Here is a 25,780-nt window from a genome sequence, read left to right on the forward strand (position 1 = left end):
CCTTCAATCGATTTATGAGATTGAAGGGTGTTGACTGGTCAATTGCTTTAAAACTCGATAAAGGGTAAAATAGTCAACTTGTTTGACTTAACGTTTTCTCATACTTCTAGTCGGATTCAACGTTCGTCCAAAAGACTTTTATTCTCGTAACGAAAATTTAAGGCTATTGACCAAAACCCAACTTTCGAATCGCTGTTTGGAATTTGGTCAGTACCCGCTCGCTTAAATCTTAAATATAACGTAACTTGAGTTCTAAACGTCCGTTTGGGTTGATTACAGCGGAAATGAGTTCATTTTTACTTATATTATCATATCTCAAAGTTTCAGGTTCTAATCGTTTATATCGTTTAACATTTAGTAGACGACTCGCTTATTCGTTAACTCGTTTATTCTTAGTTATAATCATTGGCCTTTAATCTAAGGTGAGTTTTATCATTCCCCTATTTTACTCAATTTTCACAACGTTTTGGGGACATATAAGTATCTCATATTATAAATATATATAAAAAATTAGCAAACATATAATTGTGTATGATTAATCAAATATACTTGTTATGTGTTTACTTGTATATGTGCACATTCACATTCGGAGAGGTCCATCATATCCCCTTATATAGGGTCCTCATGCTATTGACCAACGCCCGATTCGCTTGGCAACGGTCTTATTATTATTTGGTCGTAGTTGATTTACCGGCGCCCAATTCGCTTGTATATGTGCACATTCACATGTTATGTGTTTACTTGTATATGTGCACATTCACATTCGGAGAGGTCCATCATATCCCCTTATATAGGGTCCTCATGCTATTGACCAACGCCCGATTCGCTTGGCAACGGTCTTATTATTATTTGGTCGTAGTTGATTTACCGGCGCCCAATTCGCTTGGCAATGGTTTAATTAATAACTTATTTGTTGACCAACCCGAATGGCTTTTGACTTTGGAACTAGTTTGTGCGCATATGATTATTCAAGGCATGCAAGATAACATATGTTAGTATAATACATGAGAAAACATTTTATAAATTTTTTATGCAAAGATATTACAACCAAATAAAGATGCAAATGTAAACTGACAAAACACACTAAAGCAATCAAAAATGCTGAAACACATTGTTATTCATCATCATATTTATAGTCTAATAAAAGCAAATGAATGGAAACCAAAGTCCTCTTAAATCTTACTAGCAAACTCAAGACCCTCCTTAGCAAGCGCATCCAAGCTGGACGCAGCGGGTTGGGCTTTGGCAACTTTGGCTATGGCTTGGTTCTCTTCAGGTGCACCACCTTCCAAAAACGCACCAACCACCTTGCCATCCTTGATCCAGTATGACCCGAACTTGGCTTTTGCCGATGCTGGATCATGATCACCAAAGATAACAGCATCACCAACATTGTCCCCATAAAACTGCCATGATAGATCAAATGAACGCGAGTAGAAAAACGGAAGATAATCATATTCTCCAATTTCCTTCCCTTGCTCACTTGCAAAAATCGCCTGCATAAATCCGTATGTGTTAACATCTTATCTATTAATTAATTTCATAGCTTGTTCTGCAGGTTTCAATATGGTTGATCTGCTGCAAACAAACCGAACGTAATGAATCAAACGTTCAACGAACAGAACGTAAGCTGTTAAGTAGGAAGTTTGTTTATTTAATAAACAAACATGAATAAAAAAGTTTTATCATTTAGTTAAAAGAACAAGCATGAACAATTGTCTAATTTGTGAACGTTCATTTATGATGTATTCTTTTAAATTTTTTTGGCCCATTACAATTTAGTCTAGTTATATGACCTTTTAGGCCCAAAATATTACTTTTAACTAGTTTTAGCTCAGTTATATTCGTTCATATATGTTAAGTACTTCAGTTATGTTCGTTCGTATACGATCTTGAACCTTATATGGTTAAGCGTTAACCAGCAAACATGAAAATGTTCTTAACAAACGAACATGAGCAAGAACACAGTCTTCATGTAATGCTTCGTGTTTGATTGTTTGTTTGGTTTAAGATAAATGAACAAACACGAAAATGCTCTGGTTGTCTTTGTTTGGTTCGTTTACAACCGAGGTTTATTAATTACCTTCACAGCTTGTTCTGCAGATTTGCGGGAATGGTCAACATGTTCAACTCTTCTAATGTCACCATACAATTTCATTGGGAAAGTAGCAACATCGCCAACCGCATATACATCAGGAACGCTAGTTTTGAAAAATGCATCCGTCTGTAATTAAAAACATAATGACAAATGAAAATTGTTTACACCAGCAAACGTTCCTAGTCCTCTCAAGTCAGTGCTCACGTTCCAATTTTGACAGTTTTCATGTCAAACCATGAGCCAACAGTTAGTGATGGTTTTCGTTATCGAAACCAAACCGTTGAAAGTTCAAACAATTAGCAAATAATAATAATAATTCACTTGATTTATAAAATAAGAATATATATAATTAAATATATTTAATATGTAATACTCAAATAAAATAAAATGTTGGTAAACCTCACGGGTCTGGTACGGTTTTATATGACCAGTTTTCTTGAACAGTAAGACCTTTCTTGAACAAAAAGATCAACTATAATACGAGGACTTTAATGTGTTTCCTTTTAAGCTAATCTTTATTCATATTACTAGTTTGCCACGTTCGAGATAAAACATAACCCAAATTGACCACATACCTTAATGCCACCTTTGTCTTCTTCAACTTGTCCTTTGAATAGATTTGTAAGGGGCCTAGCACCAACACCAACTACCACAATATCTGCTTCTAGCACTCTTCCATCCTTAAGTTTCACTTCTTTTACCTGAAAAGTTGCAACTGCAGTTATTACAAAAACCAAACAAAATAAAAATCTAAATAAAATAATTTAGTTTCATAAGTACAAACCTCTCCATTGTCATTCTTGGTAAAACCGGATGCAACCGTACCCTTGATAATACCTACTCCCTTTTTCTCATAATAACCCTCGTAGTAAGCAGCAATATCAGCAGTGAATAGACGAGGCACTGTTTCAAACATAACATAAATCAGCAAAAATAACTTTTAAAGTAGTTTTAATTTCTATATTAAATATGGGTTCATTTTGGACTATCTTCTAAGTGCAATATCACGAGATTTAGCTTGCCCAAAGTGTGTTTTTAAATATACATGCATCATCCTGAACTATACTGAAAAGAGAAATTACTATATTTTTGTAACCATCTTTAACCAGACAAGTATTTGAAAAAATGAAGAAATGAAAAAAAAAACGAAAAGAAAACAAAAACGTTTGCAGGTCAAGCTAATGAAGGCATTAATCTTAGATGTAAAAGGGGCTATATGGTTTAACCAAGAAGTATAAGAGGTGAACCAAAAAAACAAGGTTTATATAGTAGTTTAATGTTTTTAGTTATGAGGAGTTAAAGAAAGAGTTTAGTATTGTTTGGTAATTGTTTTGAATATTATTAGGAATTATAATTGAAGTAGTAAACAAGTTCTGTTCATATTAATCTTGGAAATAGTCATAAAAGTTCCACAAAATATCGGTGTATTTTCGTGTTTGATATACGATATTAGGCCAACATCTATCTCACTTTGATATGTTGAAAACAATTGTCAACGGTTATGACTTACGACGTGTTAATTACATTACCATATAATGTATAAAAGGAAATTAAGCAAAGAGTTGTGTGGACTTACTGCACCATGGTTCTGGATAAACCATTTTAACATCAAAGTTGTTGATTTTCAAAACCGCACTTAGCTCAAGACCAATGTAACCTCCTCCAACAACAACAGCCTTCCCATTTTTCTTTGCTTTGATAGCTTCAACAAGTTGATCAGCATCATCAATCTCTCTCAAGTAAAGGATGTTTTTGGCATCAGCCCCTTCAACTTTAAAGTCTGTCAGTTTAAGTACCTGAAAGTAGATTGACAGTTATTAATATTATTATTCAGAAAGAACATATGGCTACTTTTTGAGGGCTTACTGTGGAACCAGTGGCAATGATTAGAGTTTTATATTTGAAGGAGTCACCACCCGCACTAGTGAGAGATTTTGAAGCAAGATTGGCCTTTACTATCTCCGTTTTAAGTATCAACTCTATTCCTTTCTCTGTGTACCACTCAGGTAACAGTCTCTCTCCTCCGCTTCCAACACAGACATGAAAACCAGGAAGCCTAGCAGCTCCTGAATGATAATAATGATTCAAGAAAAACATTAGATAGAAAACTACAATTTTTGTAATAGAAATATAATCAGAACTTAAGTTGAAGCTATAACAAGTTCCTTCAGCTTCAAAAGGATGCTGAAGAGTTGTGTAATCAAAAAAGAATTTGAAAACTTCCTACCATCCAATTGGACATGTAAATGGACCGAACATTCAGCGAGCCGGCGGAAAGTTCGTTTATAATTGTTTATTTAGTAAACGAACAAACATGAACATGTTCTTTTGTTCAGTTTGTTAAACAAACGAAACTAAGCACGCCTCTTTGTTCATTTATGTTTGTCAACATTCGTTTGCGTTGGTTCATTTTAATACGTTAATGATCGTTTGTTTACGTTCATTTATGTTTGTTTAAGTTCGTTCTTTTACGTTCCTTAATATCCCCACTTAATTTTTTAGGCCCATTACAGTTTAGTATAAGTTTAATATTTTTTTAAGTCCAACAAATTTGTCACGTTTACTTTTCATTATTTTAGCTCAGTATGTTTGTTTTTGTATGTTCGGTTATGTTCCTTTGTTTACGTTTGTGAAGCGGCGTATATCCTTATTAACGAACGAACATAAACATGTCAATTTTCTTAACAAACAAACACGAACAAGAAACCTCCATTCGTTTAATTGTTCGTTCAGTTAAAGTTAATGAATAAACACGAACATGCTCCATTAGTGTTCGTCCGGTTTGTTTACAGGCCTAGTCCTGAAGGCCAAAAATTAGGTAAATAACAAAACTTGACTTACCTTCAGGGAACAAATATGCTTTGCTTAACGCAGGGCGTTCATATGGAGCCACCTACAAGATTCAAACAGACTAAGATTAGTAAAATTATAAAAATAACTCAAATTTGTGTGAAAGGGAGGAAAAAAATAAATCTTATAGCTAGTATAGAAGTAAAATATGTGCTTTTTAAGAAATATATTCAATTGGACATCTTTGCTTACTACAATTAATTTGGATCGTACAAAATACTGTGATATCCGTAACCATAATAAGGTAGGCAAACATGGTGACATGCATCTTATACATACACTTAACACAGTATTCAACATATTAGCATGCTTTTAATAAATATTATTATATATAAAAAAGAGCTACAAAAACTGATGAGCTTACCGCCTCCTTAGAAATGATTGCTAGCTCGCCTGGTTTGACTCCTTGCTTTGCAAACTCCCTGGCAGCATAACCCTGCAAGCACAATACCAAATGAAAAATGGTTTTCCATAACATACAGCTGGCAATAAACATGAAATGGCAAAAACCCCAAGAAAACCAAAACGCAGACAGAAAAAACATTAAAAAAAAAAACACTTGTATATTATTACATATAACTAGACTCTAGTAGCTGGATATGAAATAAGGAATGAATTATTTTTCCTCCTGAATTGAATTTCAATAAGCATCATTTTTCAGTAAAACAAACAATAAATATAATCACAAACATATTTATTCCTCCTAATAAACATGATGAATGAAACACAATTTAGAGATCTGTATTTTTATATTACACGATGATGAGCATACGCAACCTAAAAACATAATCTTCTATTCATCAGTGATCGGATAACAGAAATAATAATCGATCGATAGAAACACTCACAGCTGAGACACCGCCGCCGAGGATGACGTATTTGAAAGACTTTTCCGCCATTGAATGAATGTATCTGGTGCTGAAATTGGGATTGATTGGTTAGAACGGTCTCTCTGTGTGTGTATTATAAGGAATAGGTGAGATGTGAATGTCAAATGAGGCAGCGACACGTGCTCGACGATCAACCGAGTTGTTTATTCGTGACCGTAGGATCGCCACGATACGACTTTATTAATATTATATTATTATTTTTTATTTTTATTTTTATTTTTTTTATTTGTTTACCATATTATATCAGTAGTATGAGACTCGTGTATTACACGGGAATTAATAAAAATTATAATATTTAAACATGAAGCAAACTACAATCAATAACATATAACACAATTATCATATATTATTAATACAATATAATTACATGAATTACAAAACAAATATTACGTAACTATTTTACAAATGTGTCAACTACTATTTTAAAAAGGAAGCGGTAAATAACAAATGTTGTTTAATAATTTATTGTTGTTGTATAATAAAGGAAAATAACTTAAAATGAAAAGTGACATACCTTTACACTAAATGTGTCAACGGACGCACCAACAGTAATGGAGTCGGATTCTTGATGCTATTGAATGAATTAAACAAACAAATTTAAGTAAGACTAAACAAATCAAAATATCAATTGATTTGAAATTGGAAATAATTCTTCATTAAAAAATGTTGATTGGCCATGTAAAGTTTAAAATATCAATTGAAAAGTGTTGGTTCACCATTCTTTTAGGCAATTAGCAAACGAAGGATAGGATAATAATAAGATATTGACGAAAATAAAAGATCATTTATTTTGAAAATTAAATTTGAAATCCAAGCATTAGTAAAAAACAATTGAATAAAAAAATTCCAAAAAGTTAAATCCCCATAGAAAAAATTCCAAGCAAAAGAATCTAGATTTTAATTAAAACAGACAAACTTTATCTTAAAAGATTAACATTTTTAGTCTCGTTGTTGCTTTGACTTTTGAACAGTTATTAAGTCAAATTCGATACTTACAAGTTACAATCTTAAAAGTTAATACAATATAATTGCTAATATATTAAATGCATAATTAAGTTAAATTGATTTATCTAGTGGATATGGGTTTAAAAAAAGGGAATCATGAGAGCATGACTAGTGGCAAAATATGGTACTCTTTTATTAGAGTAGTAAGATATGGCATAGTAGAAGCATAAAATGATGTGCTTCGTTGGGTTCACACTTTGAACGTTGGGTGGAGCTAGGGAATTAGTACTCGTCTACATTATGCTAACTCATTGAAAATGGATTTTCTTTTTCCTTCAGAATTGAGAGGTCGTTTGGTATAAGGTAATGAAATGAAGAACAGAATGGAATGGACTTGATAATTTAATCTAATACTATTTGTTGCTACAACGGGATAGCTAGCAATAAGAATATGGTCGGGTGATGGCATACACGCTTCCAGGGTCACTTTCCAGCTTCCAGCTTGTAGCTATAACACGAAAGAACTCGTTAAATGGGGGCCCAGAGACCGGGGTCTCTAGACCACACTCCGTCGCTTAACATTATTGATCTATCCCATGAAAGTATATAAAAGCAAACATAGACATGTATACTAGAGATAAAGAATGTAAGAGGAGATAATGGTCGACACCCGACAGTCAGAGAGCAGCTGAGGTGATCTCAGACTGCTTAACTGGTGATTGGTCGTTAGGGTTGGATTGAGCTAATGATGTTATGCCTTAGTAGCTCAGAAGCCAAGCAGCTCAGTGAATGATAATTACTCTTTAGAGAGGGAGATCACTTGGTGGGTAGTATTTTGGAGATGATATTTTGGAGAGTATTATTCTGGTGAGAGAATGGGAGAGTTGGGATGAAGAAAGTAGTGAGAAATATGGTGAATGTGAAATGAGAATCCCTTTGGCTGAAATGTTCCTTATATAGGCAGTCAGAAGCTTCCCTAGGGGAAACTGAAGCTTCTTAAGGGGAAAATGTCAGCTCTCATTTCACCTTATGCAAACTGGGTGTATACCATTTTCTTGTTAGCTTTGCTCAACTTTTATTTGTCTTCTTGTTACTTTTTACTTAATGGCGGACACCAGCTTTTTGTCAGCCAAGACTTTTTCCTACATTACTGTAGCACGAGCTTCCTAGTCAACTTAGTAGCGTAGTTGGACAAGTGTTAAGCTTCCCCGTCTGGCAGTTTATGTTTGATGTTTTCTTATTCTTAAGCTTCCCTGGCTGGTAACTTATGTTTGCTGCTTCCTTATTCCAAAGCTTCTTAAGCTTGTGATTGGGTAGGGGTACCCACGTCATCACTATTAAAGCAAAATGATTTTTCCACATGTCAACATTCTAGGGCCTCCACATATGATGCCACATAGACGTCATGTGAGCAGTTTCCTATTTTATCATCTTTTCTTCTAAACAAAATATGGGACACATGACGGGTGGATCATAGAGCCACCCTTAAGTGTAGTAATTCTAACTAAATCGCATGCTTTTATCTTTAATTTCAAAGAATTGGAATACTACATTATATTGTGTGATTGCATGTTTGAAAAGCTAGAGAATAGCGTTATGAGAACATAGGCGAAAACGGTGAAGAAAATGGAGCTGGAACGAGAGAGATACGAAGAAAACAAGAAACGGAAGCGAGATCCACCGTGGCCCACGGTCTAGACCGTGGACCTCGGTCCACCTGAAGCAAATCTGGCAGAACCCACCGTACCGTGGGTTTTATGGGAACTGTGGCCCACAGTCCAAACCGTGGACCACGGTCCATGTCGTAACAGCAGGTGTCTTTTGGGTTTAATTGGCCGTTTTGGCTAATCTTTTCATTATCTTTTCATCAAGAACCATTGGGGAACGGTTTTTTGAGTGGAAGACATTGTTTTTATCATTGGATTTTGTTCTTGATTGTTATAAACAAGAGAATTGAAGTGATGATTCATCAAACCATGTGTGGCTAATTCCTTTGGTGATCATCTTGGATGTAAGGTTTAATTGATACACTTGATATGCTTTGATTTCTAGAATAATAACTTTGCAATGTTTGTCTAGTTATTATGGTGTTTGATTAATTGATCGTAACTTGTTGCTTGTATTTGATCATAACCTAAACTATACATTCTTGGTGTCAATGGCAATCGAGATATCATGGGAGGAATTAGGGTTGAATATTATTTAATTGATTATCGGGTAACAACCTTGCGTTTTATTAATCCAAGTACTTAGTTCCCATTTATCACAAACAAGTAATCAAACATGAACTATGTCTATGTGGTTCTTTCTAGTAAGCGTAAACATTAGTGTTAATTTAAACCTGAAATCTAAGATGATCGCTTTCGTTTAATCAGTTTACAAATCTCAATAGTTGTTTTGTAAGTGTCTTATTTTATTTTAGTTAAACTAAAAACCAAACAATCAAATCTTAATTTACTTTTATATAATTTTAGTTTAATTTTGTTTTCTGTTATAGCTACTGGTAAACACACATTCCACAAACTCCTCGTGTTCGATACCCATTTCCCGCTATCTATTTGGTTGTAATTGGTTTATTTTTGCGTGAGTTCTCGACCTCGTGTCAAATTTTGGCGCCATTGCCGGGGAGTAGTGCGCAACGTGTGTTATTTTTGTAGTTTTTTTTTTAAATTGTTATTGTCAGTTTTACGCGGGTTGTGCTAGTGTGCAGGTACTTACAGGTATATGCATACACGATGCTCTCGGTCTTCATCACCGTTAGCGTTTGATCCTGAAATTGAGAGAACCTTTCGTCAGAGTCGGATTCTTTAAAGGGAGAACAAGGTTATTGGGTCGCCAAGCACAAAAAGTCGAACAACTGACACCACAATCATGGCTTTGGAAAAAACTGTACCGCCAATGCCACCACCCATAAATCCACAAAACTCATAATCCACTGAACCCATTACCACTACAATCTCTACAAGTGTACCTACTTCAGTCGTGTTTAGCTTTCAACCACCAATCAACCTTCCAACCTTGACAAGTTTTATGCCTATTCAAGGACAATCTTCAAATTCATCACAACAATCACCTTTTCACTCTCAACAACACCCATTTTATAGTCAACAACCATATACATTTCCTCATGACCCACCCATAACCCATACTTTACCGGGTCAGAGATCGGGCCCGCATTTGTATGTTGGACCACGGTATGGTGATGGCAATGAAGGGTATGAAGAGTTTGAAGAAGGATATGCAAGTGGAGTTGATGGGAATCAATTGAGCGTGTAAGGGGAGTTTGGGTATGGACCCGAACTTCAACCGCAACAACAAGTGCAACAATGGGGTGGCCCGAATGTCAATCAAGTACAACAACCACAACCATTGCAACAAGTTCCACAACAACTACATTATCAACAACCTCAATTTCAACAATTAAATCCCCAACCGCAATTTCAACAAAATGTTCAACAAAGGCCCGTTCACCGACAAGTGGGCCAACCGAGAGTACCATTGGGGGTACCAAGACGTCATGCAAGAGAAATGGTTAGGGGAATTGAAGCTCATTTTTGACCGATCATCACCAATAACCCATCTTCGGTGGTTATTCATCAAAACCACCAAGGAAGAACATTTGAAGTGAGAACCATGCGCTCCAAAGTTTACCGAAGTATAAGGGTTTAGCAACGGAAGAAACCTATTTTCACTTGGAGGCATATGATTCTGTTTGCAACACAATTAGAGGTCAAGGATTCTCACCGGATGAGGTGAAATTGGTTTTATTTCAATTTTCGTTGGAGGATAAGGCAAAGAGATGGTTTTACACATTGCTATCCGCAATGATTTATACTTGGGCCGAAATGCAACAAAGGTTTTTGGAAGAATTTTTCACGGCCCAAAAGACTAATGACGCGAGACGAATTTTCAGGTCTTTCCAACAACAATCGGGTGAAATGTTTCATGAAGTATTTGAGAGGTTTAACATGATGATCAAGAATTGTCCTCATCATGGTATAGCTCTTTGGGAGTTGTTGAATGCTTTTCATGAGGGGTTGAATGAAGAAGATGAATGGGATTTGATGTCAATCACAAATGGTACGTTCGGTACCAATTATGAACAAGACGATTGGGCATTCTTGGAACAAATGTCGGTTACATTGAAGAGAAAGGCTCAAACTGCAAGAAGAGCAAGACCGACAATTGGAAGACCGTAAGTTCATGCCATGGAAGATGTGGGGGTACAAACTACTAATCAAAGAATTGATATTTGTACAAATTGTAACGAGTTGGGTCATGGGGCTGAGGTGTGTACGATAGGGCAAGCACAAGTTGAAGAGGTAAATGCACTTCAAGGTCAAGGAGGTGGTAATCGAAATTATAACATGAACTCAAACACTTACCACCCCGGGTTTAGAAATCACCCTAATTTTCATTATGGGAATTCGGCTACTCAATCCAATCCGAATTTCCAAGGGAATCAAGGAAATTATGTTCCACGCCAACAATACAACAATCAAGGCTTTCAAAGTCAATTTCAACAAACGGGAAGTGGTCAAAGTGGGTCTTCGGGTCAAAGTTCTTCAATTGGGAATGAAGTCATAGATATGCTTAGGATGATGCAACAAGACATGCAAAGGAGAAATCAACTTGATGAAGTGCGCATGCAAAAGGATGAAGTCCGTGACAAAGCCATTCAATCGTTGACCACTCAAATGGGTCAACTTGCAACCGATGTTGAGAATTTGAAGAAAAACAGCTCGAACTAAAAGAAGGGGAACAACGTGCATATCAATGCTGTAAGTCTTTTACCTAATTTTGGAATTTCTAGTGATCAATTTGATCCAACACCACAGTTTGTTGAGGCGGTGGAAGATATTAGTGATGAGATTGAAAATGTGGGTAATTATGAAACAATTTTTTAAAATAACTCTGAAATACAACCGAAAGAAACATCTTTTTGTCAAAATTGTTCTTGTGATAAATGTTTAAATGACAAATTAACCAAAATATGGGATGAGAGAGTTGATAATAATATTATCCCGAGTAAACTTCAAGACCCAGGAGTGCCCCTTTTATCAATCCAAATTGGTGAATTTAAAACTGATCGGGCACTGCTAGATCTTGGAGCTTGTGTTAGTATCATGCCCGGTAGTTTATATGATCAGTATGAGTTTGGTCCGCTACAAAAAGTAAACACCACTATCATCGGGAGAAGGCAGCAGCGGCGGAAGTAGAGCTTTCAACTTTGGCGAATTTTCGGACTTTATGACCTTCATTTTCGGGCCGCCACAACCGCCCTACTACTGATGGGACTTCATCATACCAGGTGCACTTTGTTTTGTATATTTTGTGTATATTGGTATTTTTATGTTATGTTTTGTGTATTTAGGGGGTTGGGAGGAGAATGTTATGGATGGCAATTGGTGGTGTTTTGTGTGTTTTTAATTCATAAAAACCATACATTGGGGACAATGTATCCCAAGTGTGGGGATGGGAAATTTTCATTAAAATAAAAAAAAATAAAAAATAAATAAATAAATAAATAAAAGGGGAACAATTGAAAGAAAAACACCGGAAAAGTGGTAAGATAGTAAGGGTAAAGTCTTGGTCCTGTATCATGGTCAGATTCCGTTGTATGATTATGGCTTAGTTGTTGGGTACGAGTTCTATTAAATTTATAGCTAAAGGTGACATGTTTTGAGTTAGTTATCTCATGTAATAGGAGTAATTTGAGAATCAGGGTGCATACAGTAGTGAGATAGACAATGTGACCTTCCTTGTTAGAACTCGTGTAATGATTGCTTTCCGAGACCTTAGCTTGGTATGCGTGCAAAAGGGATAGAGGCAATTAGGATAAGCCTCGTCTGGGATGAGTGAGAGTGTCGGTCTTGGGGGTTGGGCCTCATATATTACAAATATGAGCTTGGGCAATGAGAGGGGCTGGGGTTTGGTCTTTAGATACCCAATTTTAAACCTAGTGCTTATTGATTATCGATTACCTTGACATATTTATTCGTGAAAAGATCCGGCCTAGTTAATAGGTATGATATGTAATTATTGCTTTATTGAAGAAGTATGAAGAACTAGTAAGTTGTTAGTTTGCTTTTGTTGAAACAAAAAGAAACATGAAATTAGTCTATATGCAAAAAAAAAAAAAAAAACAAACAAATCAGTATGTTAGTTAGAAAAGTTATAACATTTTGTGTAGTTGTATGTAATAACTTGGCCGGATCTGATCGCATGCGCTACTTTCAAAATTCCCATTCCGCACCTAAACCTTTGGCCTCATTACAACCTGAGATAAGACCTCTTGATTTGCACAATTACTAAAGCAATTGTAAGTGGAAGTTTGATAGTTGCATGAGCTTATTATAGTAGGATTGCACATGTGTCCGAGTATTGATAATTGAGATTAAGGCACTGGATTGAGACATAATTGTGTATGGATATTTCATGAGATAAATTAAAGAAACATGTTAGGTTTGGCTAGAGATTTAATTATTTGACCGTGTTGAAATTGTGAAGTATGGCTATAGTTTGTATGAGATACAAGGAATAGGGTATGATTAGGGACCTTGATCGAGTCGGGCTTGTGGTATGTTTGGTGGTGTGTTTTGAAAGCAATTGTGGTTTCAAATGTTTCTTGAGGGTAAGCAACGTGTAAGTGTGGGGATGTGACGGGTGGATCATAGAGCCACCCTTAAGTGTAGTAATTCTAAATAAATCTCATGCGTTTATCTTTAATTTCAAGGAATTGGAATACTACATTATATTGTGTGATTGCAGGCTTGAAAAGCTAGAGAATAGCGTTATGAGAACATAGGCGAAAACGGTGAAGAAAATGGAGTTGGAACGAGAGAGATACGAAGAAAACAAGAAACGGAAGCGAGCTCCACCGTGGCCCACGGTCTAGACCGTGACCACGGTCCACCTGAAGCAAATCTGACAGACTCCACTGTACCGTGGTTTTTTATGGGAACCGTGGCCCACGGTCCAAACCGTGGACCACAGTCCATGTCGTAACAGTAGGTGTCTTTTGGGTTTAATTGGCCGTTTTGGGTAATCTTTTCATCAAGAACCATTGGGGGACAATTTTTGGAGTGGAAGACATTGTTTTTGGGGTTTGTAATCATTGGATTATGTTCTTGATTGTTATAAACAAGAGAATTGAAGTGATGATTCATCAAACCATATGTGGCTAATTCCCTTGGTGATCATCTTGGATGTAAGGTTTAATTGATACACTTGATATGCTTTGATTTCTAGAATAATAACTTTGCAATGTTTGTCTAGTTATTATGGTGTTTAATTAATTGATTATAACTTTTTGCTTGTATTTGATCATAACCTAAACCATACGTTCTTGGTGTCAATGGCAATCGAGATATCATGGGAGGAATTAGGGTTGAATATTAGTTAATTGATTATCGGGTAACAACCTTGCGTATTATTAATCCAAGTACTTAGTTCCCTTTTATCACAAACAAGTAATCAAACATGAACTATGTCTATGTGGTTCTTTCTAGTAAGCATAAACATTAGTGTTGATTTAAACCTGAAATCTAAGATGATCGCTTTTGTTTAATCAGTTTACAAATCTCAATAGTTGTTTTGCAACTATCTTATTTTATTTTAGTTAAACTAAAAACCAAACAATCAAATCTGAATTTACTTTTATATAATTTTAGTTTAATTTTGTTTTATGTTATAGCTTCTGGTAAACACACATTCCACAAACTCCTCGTGTTCGATACCCATTTACCGCTATCTATTTAGTTGTAATTGGTTTATTTTTGCGCGAGTCCTCGACCTCATGTCAACACATACACATTTAGTTATGTTATAACTCATGACCCGGTTTTCATGCTAGAACAATGACCCGGTTTATCCTTAAATACATCCAACTTCATATTGTGTGATACAAGTCTCAAACCCAAAACCCTATGTTTCAAACTAAAGATGCCTATCAACTCCACTTAAGTGGTAATTGTGTTGGATTTCTTGACTTATATATTATATATATTGTTAATTCACTTATAATTAATTCCAACAAATCATCAAACATTTAAGTCATAATCCAATGTTGTATTCAAAGAGATTTTTAGAGATTTATGAATTGCAAATTTTGTTTATCATTATTTGTATCTTATGAATCCATAGGGTATGTTATCATGTATATTATTAAATTTAACATTTTTGTTATTTTTTTAATCACCCATATATCACACGGCCTCTATCCTAGTGAGGGATTGATAATGTTCCATTAACCAATCAAACACTCTTTTTTCCATTTCATCGCAATGGTCCATTCCATTCCCTCTCTCATTCCAGCATAACAAACGCTACCTTAGAGTTAAGTATCATGGCATATGTGTTACTAGTTTATTGTTTCTTTTGGGTTTCTATGCTTAATTTATTACGTCTTTCACTTTTAACAATTTAACTAAGCATAACAAGCATGATTCCTGAAGTGGATGAACATTAAAATTTTACGTTAAAACTTTGAGAAAAGCCTAATTTTAATCCCAAGCCCATAGCATGTCGTCTAATCAGATTTAATTTAGTTTCATCACTTTTAACACGTATATATTAGTTATAAACTTTGACTCTCCTCACAAGACTACTATTCATTATTTAGTTTATTTTATTTGTGTCAATTTGACTTGCAACCTATGCAACATGATTGGTACCATATGTCTTAATTTCATTTGCTTTCTTTATACTTTAAGGAGTGTTTGGGTGAGCTTTTAAAACCTGCTAATTTTTTTTTGAAAAGTAAAAAATGTTTGGTAAAACTTAATTTTCAAGATTGAAAAGCTTCAAAATGAAGTTTTTCAACACGGTTTTTCTTTTCAAATAGCAAATAAGCACATTTAAGAAGCTTACCCAAACACCGCCTAAGGTTAAGTGTCACTTTTAACCCACAAAGTTTTAGTAAAATCAAATATAACCATTATAATTTATGGTTAACGTATTGGTATAAATTTTACAAGTTAACACGCTTCAACGCGTGTGTGTGGTTTAATGTTTTTATATTTATTATTTTTCAAATTAACAGCCTGTCGCAACATGCTTATTTCGAGTTAGCGACTATTTTCTATATTTTACGTTCCGATCAAATTATTGCAAATTAACATGCCGCAATGCATGTACATGATTCAAAGTTTTTGCGTTTGTTTTTTGGTTCAGTTTAACGGTCCCGTCACAACACGTAGGCTCGTAAATACTAGTTAGATTTAACTAATTTCTACCACTTTTGACATGCATTGCTATGTGTTTCTACCACCCAACCTACGGTGGAACACGTCGGGGCGTAACGTTGATTCTTCAAAAACTTAAGACACTATTAAAAGTGAAAATAATTATTAAATTTATTTCAAACCATCTCAAGTAAACAAGTGCAAATAAAAAAAATAATAATCCAAACTAAACATGATAAATCTACTTTTTATTAAGGGATTTTTACATATTTCCCCTACTAAACACTGTAAATTACATATTTCTTCAATCGAAAAAATAATAACATATATCCCTTTTTCATATCAAATTACCATCTTACCTTTATTTAATTAAAAAATTGAATATAGAGTTAAATTAACTTCATCAGATCATCTTCTCCAACAGTCCAACCTACTCCGACAAGATCGATTCTCTGGCGAGTTTCCGGCCACTTCATCATCACCGGCAATAATTCCATCTCTACCTCCTCCATGGCCTCTCCTATGAATTCCACCGTCTCCCTCTACGTAACCCTATTTGCGCCAATTCCCCTACCCCGCAGCTCTCAAACCCTAATTCTCTTTTGTACGGCCCCGGACCGGGTGGCCTACACTGGATGTTGGATTTACTCACAACCACAATATCATAGTAAATTAAAACTTTTCACGGAATAATAAAACGTCAACCATTCATTACATAAGTCTTAAATTTAAACAAACATTCAAACATGTCATTCAGTTAAACATCACAAAACATCATAGCTTCAAATCTTCATATGCCAGGTTCTTTATTGATATGCTATGTGTCCCTCTCAAGCAAACTGCCCCATTCTATTTGCCTACGTGTATATAAAAAGTCAGCTATGCTGACCGAGTTCTAGTTAATCAGGCAACATACATTACATTCACATACTTACATATACGTATCCGAAGGTACATATTACTAACTTAACCTATTTACTTTCTTTCCTACATACATACATACAATCCTACTTTTATATATTCATACTTTTATACCTTCATACTTTTATACTTTCTTACTTTCTTGCTTTAAGAGACTTATGACATACTTAGCTGGTTCTTCGTTTTAAAGAAACTTTCGCTCTATAACCTTTAAGTTATTATAAGGGCATGGTCCCTATCCTCTCAGATATTATAAGGGTCTGGTACCTATCATCTCAAATATTATAAGTGTCTGGCCCCTATCGTCTTAGATATTGTAAGGGTCTAGTCCCTATCATCTCAGATATTAATAGGGTCTAGTCCATCCTTTCCATACACCATACAACCATACAACTATACATACGTTGCCATACAACCATACTTAGATTTCTTTATATAAATTATTTGTATAAATAATTATTTATCCATATACATATTCTTAACTGAGAAAGCTAATTAAGCTCGAGCCGAATCTAGATCACGATGACATCGTGACTTTCATGTTCATGATTATACGAATAGGATGGACAGATTACTTTAGTGTGTGTTCTGAAGGTATTTGGACAGAGTAACGATGCTCAATACGACTAATCAGAAAACTGTTATTATGTTATGTTAATTTACAACTATATATAGGAGATGAACACATTCGTTAAGTTAACACTTAAAGAATGTGACATTCGTTACATTAAAGACTGACGAATGAGAAGTCTTATTCGTTATACATTACATAACGCGAATGGCCCTACATTCGTTAAGCTAGGTTAACGAATGAGCTTACATTATACGAATGTGACATATTCGTTACAAGGTAACGAATGTGCCTTACAATAAAGGTGAATGGGCATATGACATTAATAATAAACTAATATAAGAATAATATAAAGACCGAGACGCTTCTATGATGTATCAACAAACTCCCCTTCGTCTCGATCTCTTTATACTTTATTTCTTGAACATCTTCGTTATCTAATCGTTACAGCTATGGATTTTGAATGCGTAGCAGACAGGAACAACTCGTTGAAAATGCATAGCAAGATCATAGTTGCTTACGTTAGCAAATCGGATCTGATTATGAAATAGTGCGTCATTATCAGACTCCGATAAGTTAACGAGCCACATGGAATCAATAACACGTATGAACTACGTATTCAATCCCGAACCCAATACAATTACCACTTCACCCGTTCTGTTGTAATAGTACCACCTTTTGAACGTTGTGAATAGACTCTGAGGGAATGTTTTCATCGGTGCCCTCTTCATCGTCTTCGGCGGCTTCACCCGCAATATCATTTTCCTCCAGCCTGTGTGTGGATCTATCTCATAAATGTACTTATGAGTAGGCGCCTAAGGCTTGAAGAACTTGAAACCATAACGGGTTTCATGTAGGAGATGATCATTGAACAACGAGGCCCATTGGTCTTTTCCTCGATTCATGAATGGTCGGTTGGCCAAGGTTCTCACATCCCATCTCGACATTGTCAGCACGTCGTGTATACGTTTAAAGAAATAAATACTGTGCTCCCAATTGATCACGTATACTTTAAGATCTGAGTCGTACTGCCACGCCACCATATCACCTATGACATTCTTCGAGCTCCTGTACTTCTTCATCTGGTATGCAAATGTTCGGACCTTCGCTTGTTTCACTTCTTCTTGTTCATTGTATCGAAGGGTCTCGATCATCTTGTTCATACATTTGACATTTTAAACATACCATCCAAGCACGCTTCCTCTTCTTTTCTTTCGCTGACAGGTGACTGGTTTCAGCTTCTTTGTTCCATTTATCCCGTTCTTCTGTCAGAAGTTCCTCTGCTGCTTCAAAATGTTCAGTAGTAAAGAATGGAATACCCGAATCAGTGTTGTTCGAAGTATACATATCGGGATACTCCTCAACAGTTATATCTTCCACCTCAACTTCATCATATTCTGGCACATTCCAACGTAGAATGCCAGAATTATTGCTTTCCTCAAACTCAATATCTACGTCCACCGACTTTCCCAACTCTTCCACCTTATCCTCATTTAGATCCAGAAGCAGGGCAATTTATTCTTTGGTCAGAGAATGATCAAAAAACTCACCCTCTTCGATCTTATCTGCGTTCATCATACTATACCCAACTCCATCCAATCCCACAAACAAAACCATATTAGCCGTAATCTTGTAGATCGGCTTAGCTCTCGTGTAATCCTTATACAGAATAATCTGCATGTTGTTGTTCCCTTACCACTACCACCACCACTCGATCCTGCCTGATTACTTGCCGACGATGTGTTACCACCGCCCGGTTGCTGATCACCATCATCAGGATCTTGATCATCATTCTTTAACTTCTTCAGCTCATCTTCTTTACATGTCAATTGAAGAATGATCTCGTCCTGCCTAACAATTCTCTCCCCCCTGAGAAGCAACCAGGGCTTTTAATTCCCGGTTTTCCTTCTGAATATACCGAATATGTCTAACATATTCCGCTACTCTGCCCGCATCTGCTCTTGGAATATACGATTTGCTTGCATTTGAGTTTGTTATAGATGTATCAGATTCAGCATGTTAAACAACTGGGCATTGGGAGACATGTGGTAGAAGTTCGGATGAACCGGTTGCATCAGACCATAAGAACGATTGAATGACATAAATAAGTGCTCAGGTCGCAGCAACATCGTAGGACTTGTAGGTGTAGCTTGTGGTTGAGGACTTGGCATTTGAGCAAGTACAGTCTGCAGAATATCTCCAAAGTGAGGATATGACATTTCTGTAGTCATCAATGTCATAGTCGAAGGCACCGGAGATGTAGGCATCGAAACCGGTGTCGGAGAACGAAGAATAACAGGAGCGATAGAAGCAGGAATAGATATAGGTGTAGACGGTCTAACAGTCGGCATAGGCGGTTGACTTGGAATCTCAACCCCAGTTCCACGTCTAACCCTCTCCTTCTTCGGTTTGTCGGCCTTATCAATCATCGGCTCTTTCCCCACGTTTATGTTTTGCAGCATATGATAAATCAGCACTTGGTCCTTGACCACCATCATTACCACCATCATCACCACCACCCGCACCACCATCACCACCTTCACACTCCGAATCAGAATTATTGTGAGCCCAGCGATCATTAGGTAGGGCCTCGTAATCAATATTGGTAAGATGACCAATCAATCTCTTTTACCTCAGCCAATCTTGTATACTCTGGTTCTGCTACGTACGTAAATGCCTTATAATTTCCACATTCATATGCTCCAACTTCATCAAATCATCCAGATTTATTGGATCCTTGAATAGATTAAGCTGCAAATCATTGATTATCAGCTGGAGAAACCTCGAATACATTAAAAACTTGTGCTGGCTTATGTAATTCTCTTTCAAGTGATAGAAAACCAATATAAAGAAATCGAATGGTTTGTTCAGCACCAAAGGGACGAAAGACGATTGCAACATTACGCGGTATTTGTCGTATCCACCTTTTCTTCCTCCAAGGCAATGAATAAGAACGCATAATAAGTACTTGTACTGTTCGCACAAGTTCGCCTTGTTGTACATGGAACGATCCAAATTACCTTTATATCTTATCCGTCTAAACAACCCATGTATCAACCCCTGATCAAACTCATAACGGTCATCAATCGTATCACGAAATCCCAATACATCGCTAATGACCCCAACATCCACAACCACCCTCTTGTCCTGAATAGTAGCCTCAATCTGGTTTTCCCTCTCATCAAATCGAGTAGTATCCCAGAACGTCAGGATAATACTCTGGTAGATCAAAGTATCTATGGATATCGCCTTGTAAATCCGTGATCGTATTAAGAAGTTGATCATACCACTAAACATAGGAGTCTCCTCAAAGTTATCCTGTAAGAAAGCACATATGTTGTGTTTCTTATCCCACGGTAACAATACAGGTGCTACTTTGTCTTGTATGGCTTCCTGAACTTGAGCTTGAACCTCAGCTTCTGGTTGTTGTTCAGGAACAACTTCGGTTGTTGTTCAGGAATGGGATTAGGCATCTTCTCGTCAGCCATACTGTTAAAAAACCAATACATTAGTATTTAAATAATCAAACATAATGTTTTCCGATTAACGAATGATCATCCATTCGTTAGAGTAAACTACATGAATGATCTCATTTGTATGGTAATACTTTAATGAATAACATTCATATTCGTTAACGTAATGAATAAGCCTATTCGTTCGTTATAATAACGAATCACCAACCTATTCGTTATGACAAACAAAAGTTAGTCATTCGTTATCCTAACGGATAACCACATTCGCTAAGCTAGTGAATGGCTTGGTTATTCGTTATACTATAACGAATCAGAATTTAATAAGTTATTTGACCATAAGAGTCAAGGTCAAAATTAACCTCAAACTCAAAAAGTCAAAAACGTATTACAGTCATCTAAACCTAAACAATTAAGACTTCATTCTTAAATTAACCCTAAAAGATTAGGTCATAACTGAATCAAATACATTAACCAATGAATAATTATCTGTAAACTATCAAACAACATAAGCCTTTGATCAAATTTAAGTTCAGTTCATATCGGCTTGTTTACGGATTGATTAAACCCTAAAACACCGTCCAAGTCTCACAAATCTTGTATCATCAGAATTGCCATTACCTGTAGATTATCACTATATCAGTTAATTTGAGTAACAATGAAGGTAAGGATTCTAGAAAAAATTTGCAAGAGCTCTGCTTGTGTTTTGATGAAATAGTGTTTGGATGAATGGATTTCCATTCGTCACCAGGGGATTATAAACCCCATCAATAATTGATGTAACACAAAGTGTACATCTTATTACATCGAATTATCTTTATATTTATCCCGAACTCCATGCAAATTCATTATTTTAGGTACTTATTTGAGTTATTTGTGAATTTGCAGGTCCGGGCACCCGCTCGACAAATAAAACACGAAAAGATTGCGTTTCGGAGGCAAAAACAGCAAACTGCCAGACCTGCACGCCTATGCCAGCCCGTGCATGGGACCGTGTCAACCAAGAAATGTGCCAGTGCATGATCTAATGCTGAAAAAAGTTAAAATAACCAGCCCGTGCACGCCTGTGCTAGCCCGTGCCAGAACAGAGAAATCTGACTTTTTGGTCAGATTAAACCCAATGGTTGACTTTCCACAAATAGGCACGGCCGTGCGGGCCCGTGCACCTGCCCGTGCACAATGTCCAAAAAGCTTAAATACACCCCATTATCCTCATTTTGTGGTGTGGAGTCTTGGGGATTTTCTCTCAATCAAGGGCAGCAATTTTAGGGGATTCTGGGAGGCTTCCACCAACATAAGATTCATCATTCCATCCTTCAATCCTTGCTTGATTTTGGTTTGCATTTCTATGTTTAATAGCATGTTTTGTAAGCTTATTTCTAGATTGATTGTAGTTGTATTAAGCCTTATGGGCTAAAAACATTTACTATCTAGACATTGTTGAAGCTTTTACTATTGTGATTTTTATCTATGTATGGTTATGGTAATTTGGTTTTCTTTCAAGGAAATGTTGAAGTTATGAGTTGATATTGATGGTGTTCATGCTTGTTAGAATTGCATACCTTGTTAGTTTTACAAATGTTTAGGCATTCATGTTGGAAAACTATGTTCTAGATGTTTGTTTGCAAACTTTGAATGTTCATGTTTCTTTGTTTACATTGCTAAGTTAGGAATGACTAGTAAATATTAGTTTGGTTATAATATTATTGATGAGAATGAAACCCTACACTTGATATTGGAAAATTGATGAGTGTTGTTATGATTCTTGACTTGGTGATGACTTGCTAGTTAAAGTTTCATAAGTTGATGTTTAATTCATGAGTTTAGCTAATTTAGTGTAATTTTAGGTGGTTAGAATGTTGTTCATGCTAGCTTTCCTTTGATTATGAGACTTTGTTGTTTTGACAAACAAGTTAGTCTATGTTTAATTCTTAATTGAAAACCCATCATGACGATTAATTGTTAGTATTAGGTTGCTTGATTGTAATCTAGTATTTATGCTTAGATTCATGATGTTTACCATGTCATTGCTATTTTATCACATTGGTAGAGTGGATGCATGTCTATGTAGTTTTGTTGGATTGATTGTTTCTTGTATTTTTACTTGCTTTGTTGTATGCTAGTTTAGTTAGTTAAAAACTCAAATTAAGATTTCTTTGTTCGGTTAGTCATTTACAATGATTTAGTACTAGAAAATTACCGTATCCATAGATTGACACTTGGTTCTTGCCGACACTTTATTACAAACGATAGGTACACTTGCCTTTCGTGTGTGGTTTAGTTGTAGGTGAAAACTTATTTTTAAAACACGATTTGTGTGGAACTTTTATCCAAATTTATATATATATTCACACACGTCAAGTTTTTGGCGCCGTTGCCGGGGATACGGTGATTTTTTGAGAATGATCCGAGTCTTTGATTTAGCCTTGTTTATATTTTCGATATATTTTATTTTACTTTATTTCATTTTTATTCTTATTTTTATTTCAATTTTTAGTGTCTTTTACTTGTTTAGTTATTTTTTTTGGTAGCCACTTTGTGTATGTGTGTTATTTTTATATATTTTTGGTTTATTCATTATTCAGTTCATTTGTATTTCATGTATATGTGGTGCCCGTGATTCTTTTGTTTGAGTGTTCCTTGTAGTAATTCCTATGGAGCATCACTGCTATGGAGATTATTGTGAAGGATACCATTATGATAACGGGAATTATCACATGGAGGTTTGGTGCGAGATATGTGGAGAACCCCATCACACACATGATTGTTATTATTCAAGTGGGTGCCCCACATATTTAAATGAAGAACCTTACCCTTATTCACAACCATTTGAGGGTCCCGACACACCACCTTCCCAACTCGAGCTTAGCCCGGGATTTCTAGAGTATTGGGAACAAAGAATGAAATGTTGGGACGCGATGCTCGACAAGGGGATACAAGATGTTGGGATACCACTATCGATGATCGATACTCGTGAATATGAGGAACAACTCCGTAGAATAGAGGCCCAAAGTATTGTGATCAATGAACTTTGTGCTAACTATCGACGGGAGAGTTTTCCTTGCTACACGAATCACAACATATATTGGGGTGATGAGGATGAAATTAAAGCACCAAAACCCTTATCCATTGTTGTGTTGGAGCAAACTCAAGAACCGGGGACCATAATGGACAAAGTGCAATTCTCAAGCCCACAAAGTACCGCACAAGTCCCACCTCCGGTTCATATTATTCCATCGTGGGAAGACGAGTTTGGGGATGAGTTGTTAGGTATACCACTCATGGAAGTGAATGAAGAAGAGTTCGATCTGGTTGGTGATCTTAATGAATTGGAAGCCTTATTATTTGGAAAACCAACCGTGGAAGTCATGAAAGAGCCGCACCAAGAAGAAAAGTTACAAGTGAATGGGTTCACCAACAAACCAATGACTATGGTGACATTCGATTCACTTCCTTGCACCAAAGAATGTCTGCCCATGGATGAGCATGATGGTGGATCGCCACCCAAATCAAAAACACCACTGGAGAGGGCATGAAGAAAGCCGGACCAGCCAAAGTTCAAGGCGTGTCAATGGTCATATGAATGCATCAAAAGTATAACAAAATGCCGAGATGATCGCCTTCTTCACTACATAAATTGTATCAGGTTTGGTCCGGGTAAAGTTAAGTGTTGGTGGCATGATCCGTTTATTGATTTTTTCTAAAACACTTTTTTTTATCTAAATGGGTCGTATAGTAATTTTCAATATCATAGAGCCACCCATTTATAAAATGATTACATTTTCTGCCCCAAGGATAATTAAATTGAGGGGTTGAGTCTAGTTATTGACTGTTGCAAAATGTAGCATGTTTAGGACTTTCAAGTGTGTTCGGCTATGCTAGTATGTAGGGTTGCACCGTTTTCCCTCGTTGGTGCAACCCATTTGTGTGTTTCTTTTAGTATTTTGTTTTGTTGCAAAGTATATTTTGATGGTTCGGATTATGTTGGTTTTGGGATTATGTTTGTTGGATGCTTTTATTATATATGATGGGTTTATAATGTGTTTGTCAATATGTCAGTGGCATGTTATGGATTCTTTGGTTTTGGATGCTTTCACGCGTTGTCAGGTCTTTGGAGGCACTTCTGGCAGTTTTCTGGATCAGAGGAGTTTTCTGTTCTCTCTCTCATACATTTCGCCTTTTATAGTTTTTTGTTGTACAACGAGGGCGTTGCACAATTCAAGTGTGGGGAGGGAATTTTATGAATTTTGTTTGTCCAAACTTAAATTTTTTGCAAAACTCCTAATTTTTGTAGCAAATAATAACCACTAAGCAATTTTAATTCAACTTTAATTTTTTTGTTAAGGCACAAATCTTTAAGACATTCAACCCGAAAATCTTTAAAAAAACATACCTTTAAGCATGACAAACATACCTTTATTATTATTATTATTATTTTTTAGTAAGATCCGATTATTATTATTATTATTATTATTATTATTATTATTATTATTATTATTATTATTATTATTATTATTATTTAATCTAGTGGAACCCACAGTCAAGACCCGTTTTATTTTAGATTTTACCGGATCAAACCACCCCAACTTGACTTAAACCTCATAATAGCAGATTAAAACATTATTGCACATTTTTCATGAATAGCTAAGATGATCAAGGATATTGTTTATCCACCTAAATTTAAGTATCAAAGTCTACCAAGCAGCCATTAGATACGATTAAGGTTCAATTTTTCAACTAACTAGCTACTGTTCCCCACTACATGACATACCCCCCATTATCAAGCAATACCTCGGACCCATTACCACACGTGATTTTACAAGTTTCCATCTGTCGGTTTACATAGTTCT

The 25,780-nt window shown here is 35.9% G+C and overlaps 1 protein-coding gene across 1 annotated transcript; it reads right to left on the reverse strand.

Annotated features, from left to right (window-relative positions):
• Window positions 1–1,113: 1,113 nt before the first annotated feature.
• LOC143531831 (monodehydroascorbate reductase) lies at window positions 1,114–5,876 on the reverse strand. The gene is made up of 9 exons (XM_077027040.1): window positions 5,797–5,876; window positions 5,313–5,384; window positions 4,940–4,991; window positions 3,965–4,164; window positions 3,675–3,894; window positions 2,883–3,001; window positions 2,674–2,799; window positions 2,084–2,224; window positions 1,114–1,496 (listed from the first exon to the last, which is right to left on the reverse strand). Exons 1-9 carry the CDS (start codon window positions 5,845–5,847, stop codon window positions 1,173–1,175), a joined length of 1,305 nt encoding a protein of 434 aa, XP_076883155.1. The 5' UTR covers window positions 5,848–5,876; the 3' UTR covers window positions 1,114–1,172.
• Between the last annotated feature and the right edge of the window lie 19,904 nt (window positions 5,877–25,780).

This window comes from Bidens hawaiensis, unplaced genomic scaffold (genome assembly GCF_021521415.1).
Source record: "Bidens hawaiensis isolate Kalapana, Puna unplaced genomic scaffold, B.hawaiensis_p1.1 tig00000697_1, whole genome shotgun sequence".
Classification (NCBI taxonomy): Eukaryota; Viridiplantae; Streptophyta; class Magnoliopsida; order Asterales; family Asteraceae; genus Bidens; species Bidens hawaiensis.

Bases quoted from the DNA above. Each gene is read 5' to 3' on its own strand.
- LOC143531831 (XM_077027040.1), bottom strand. From the start codon at position 5,847: ATGGCGGAAAAGTCTTTCAAATACGTCATCCTCGGCGGCGGTGTCTCA. The intron at 3,895-3,964 runs GTAAGCCCTCAA...ATCTACTTTCAG, and splicing joins TCATTGCCACTGGTTCCACA to GTACTTAAACTGACAGACTT. The intron at 3,002-3,674 runs GTAAGTCCACAC...TGTTTGAAACAG, and splicing joins TTATCCAGAACCATGGTGCA to TGCCTCGTCTATTCACTGCT.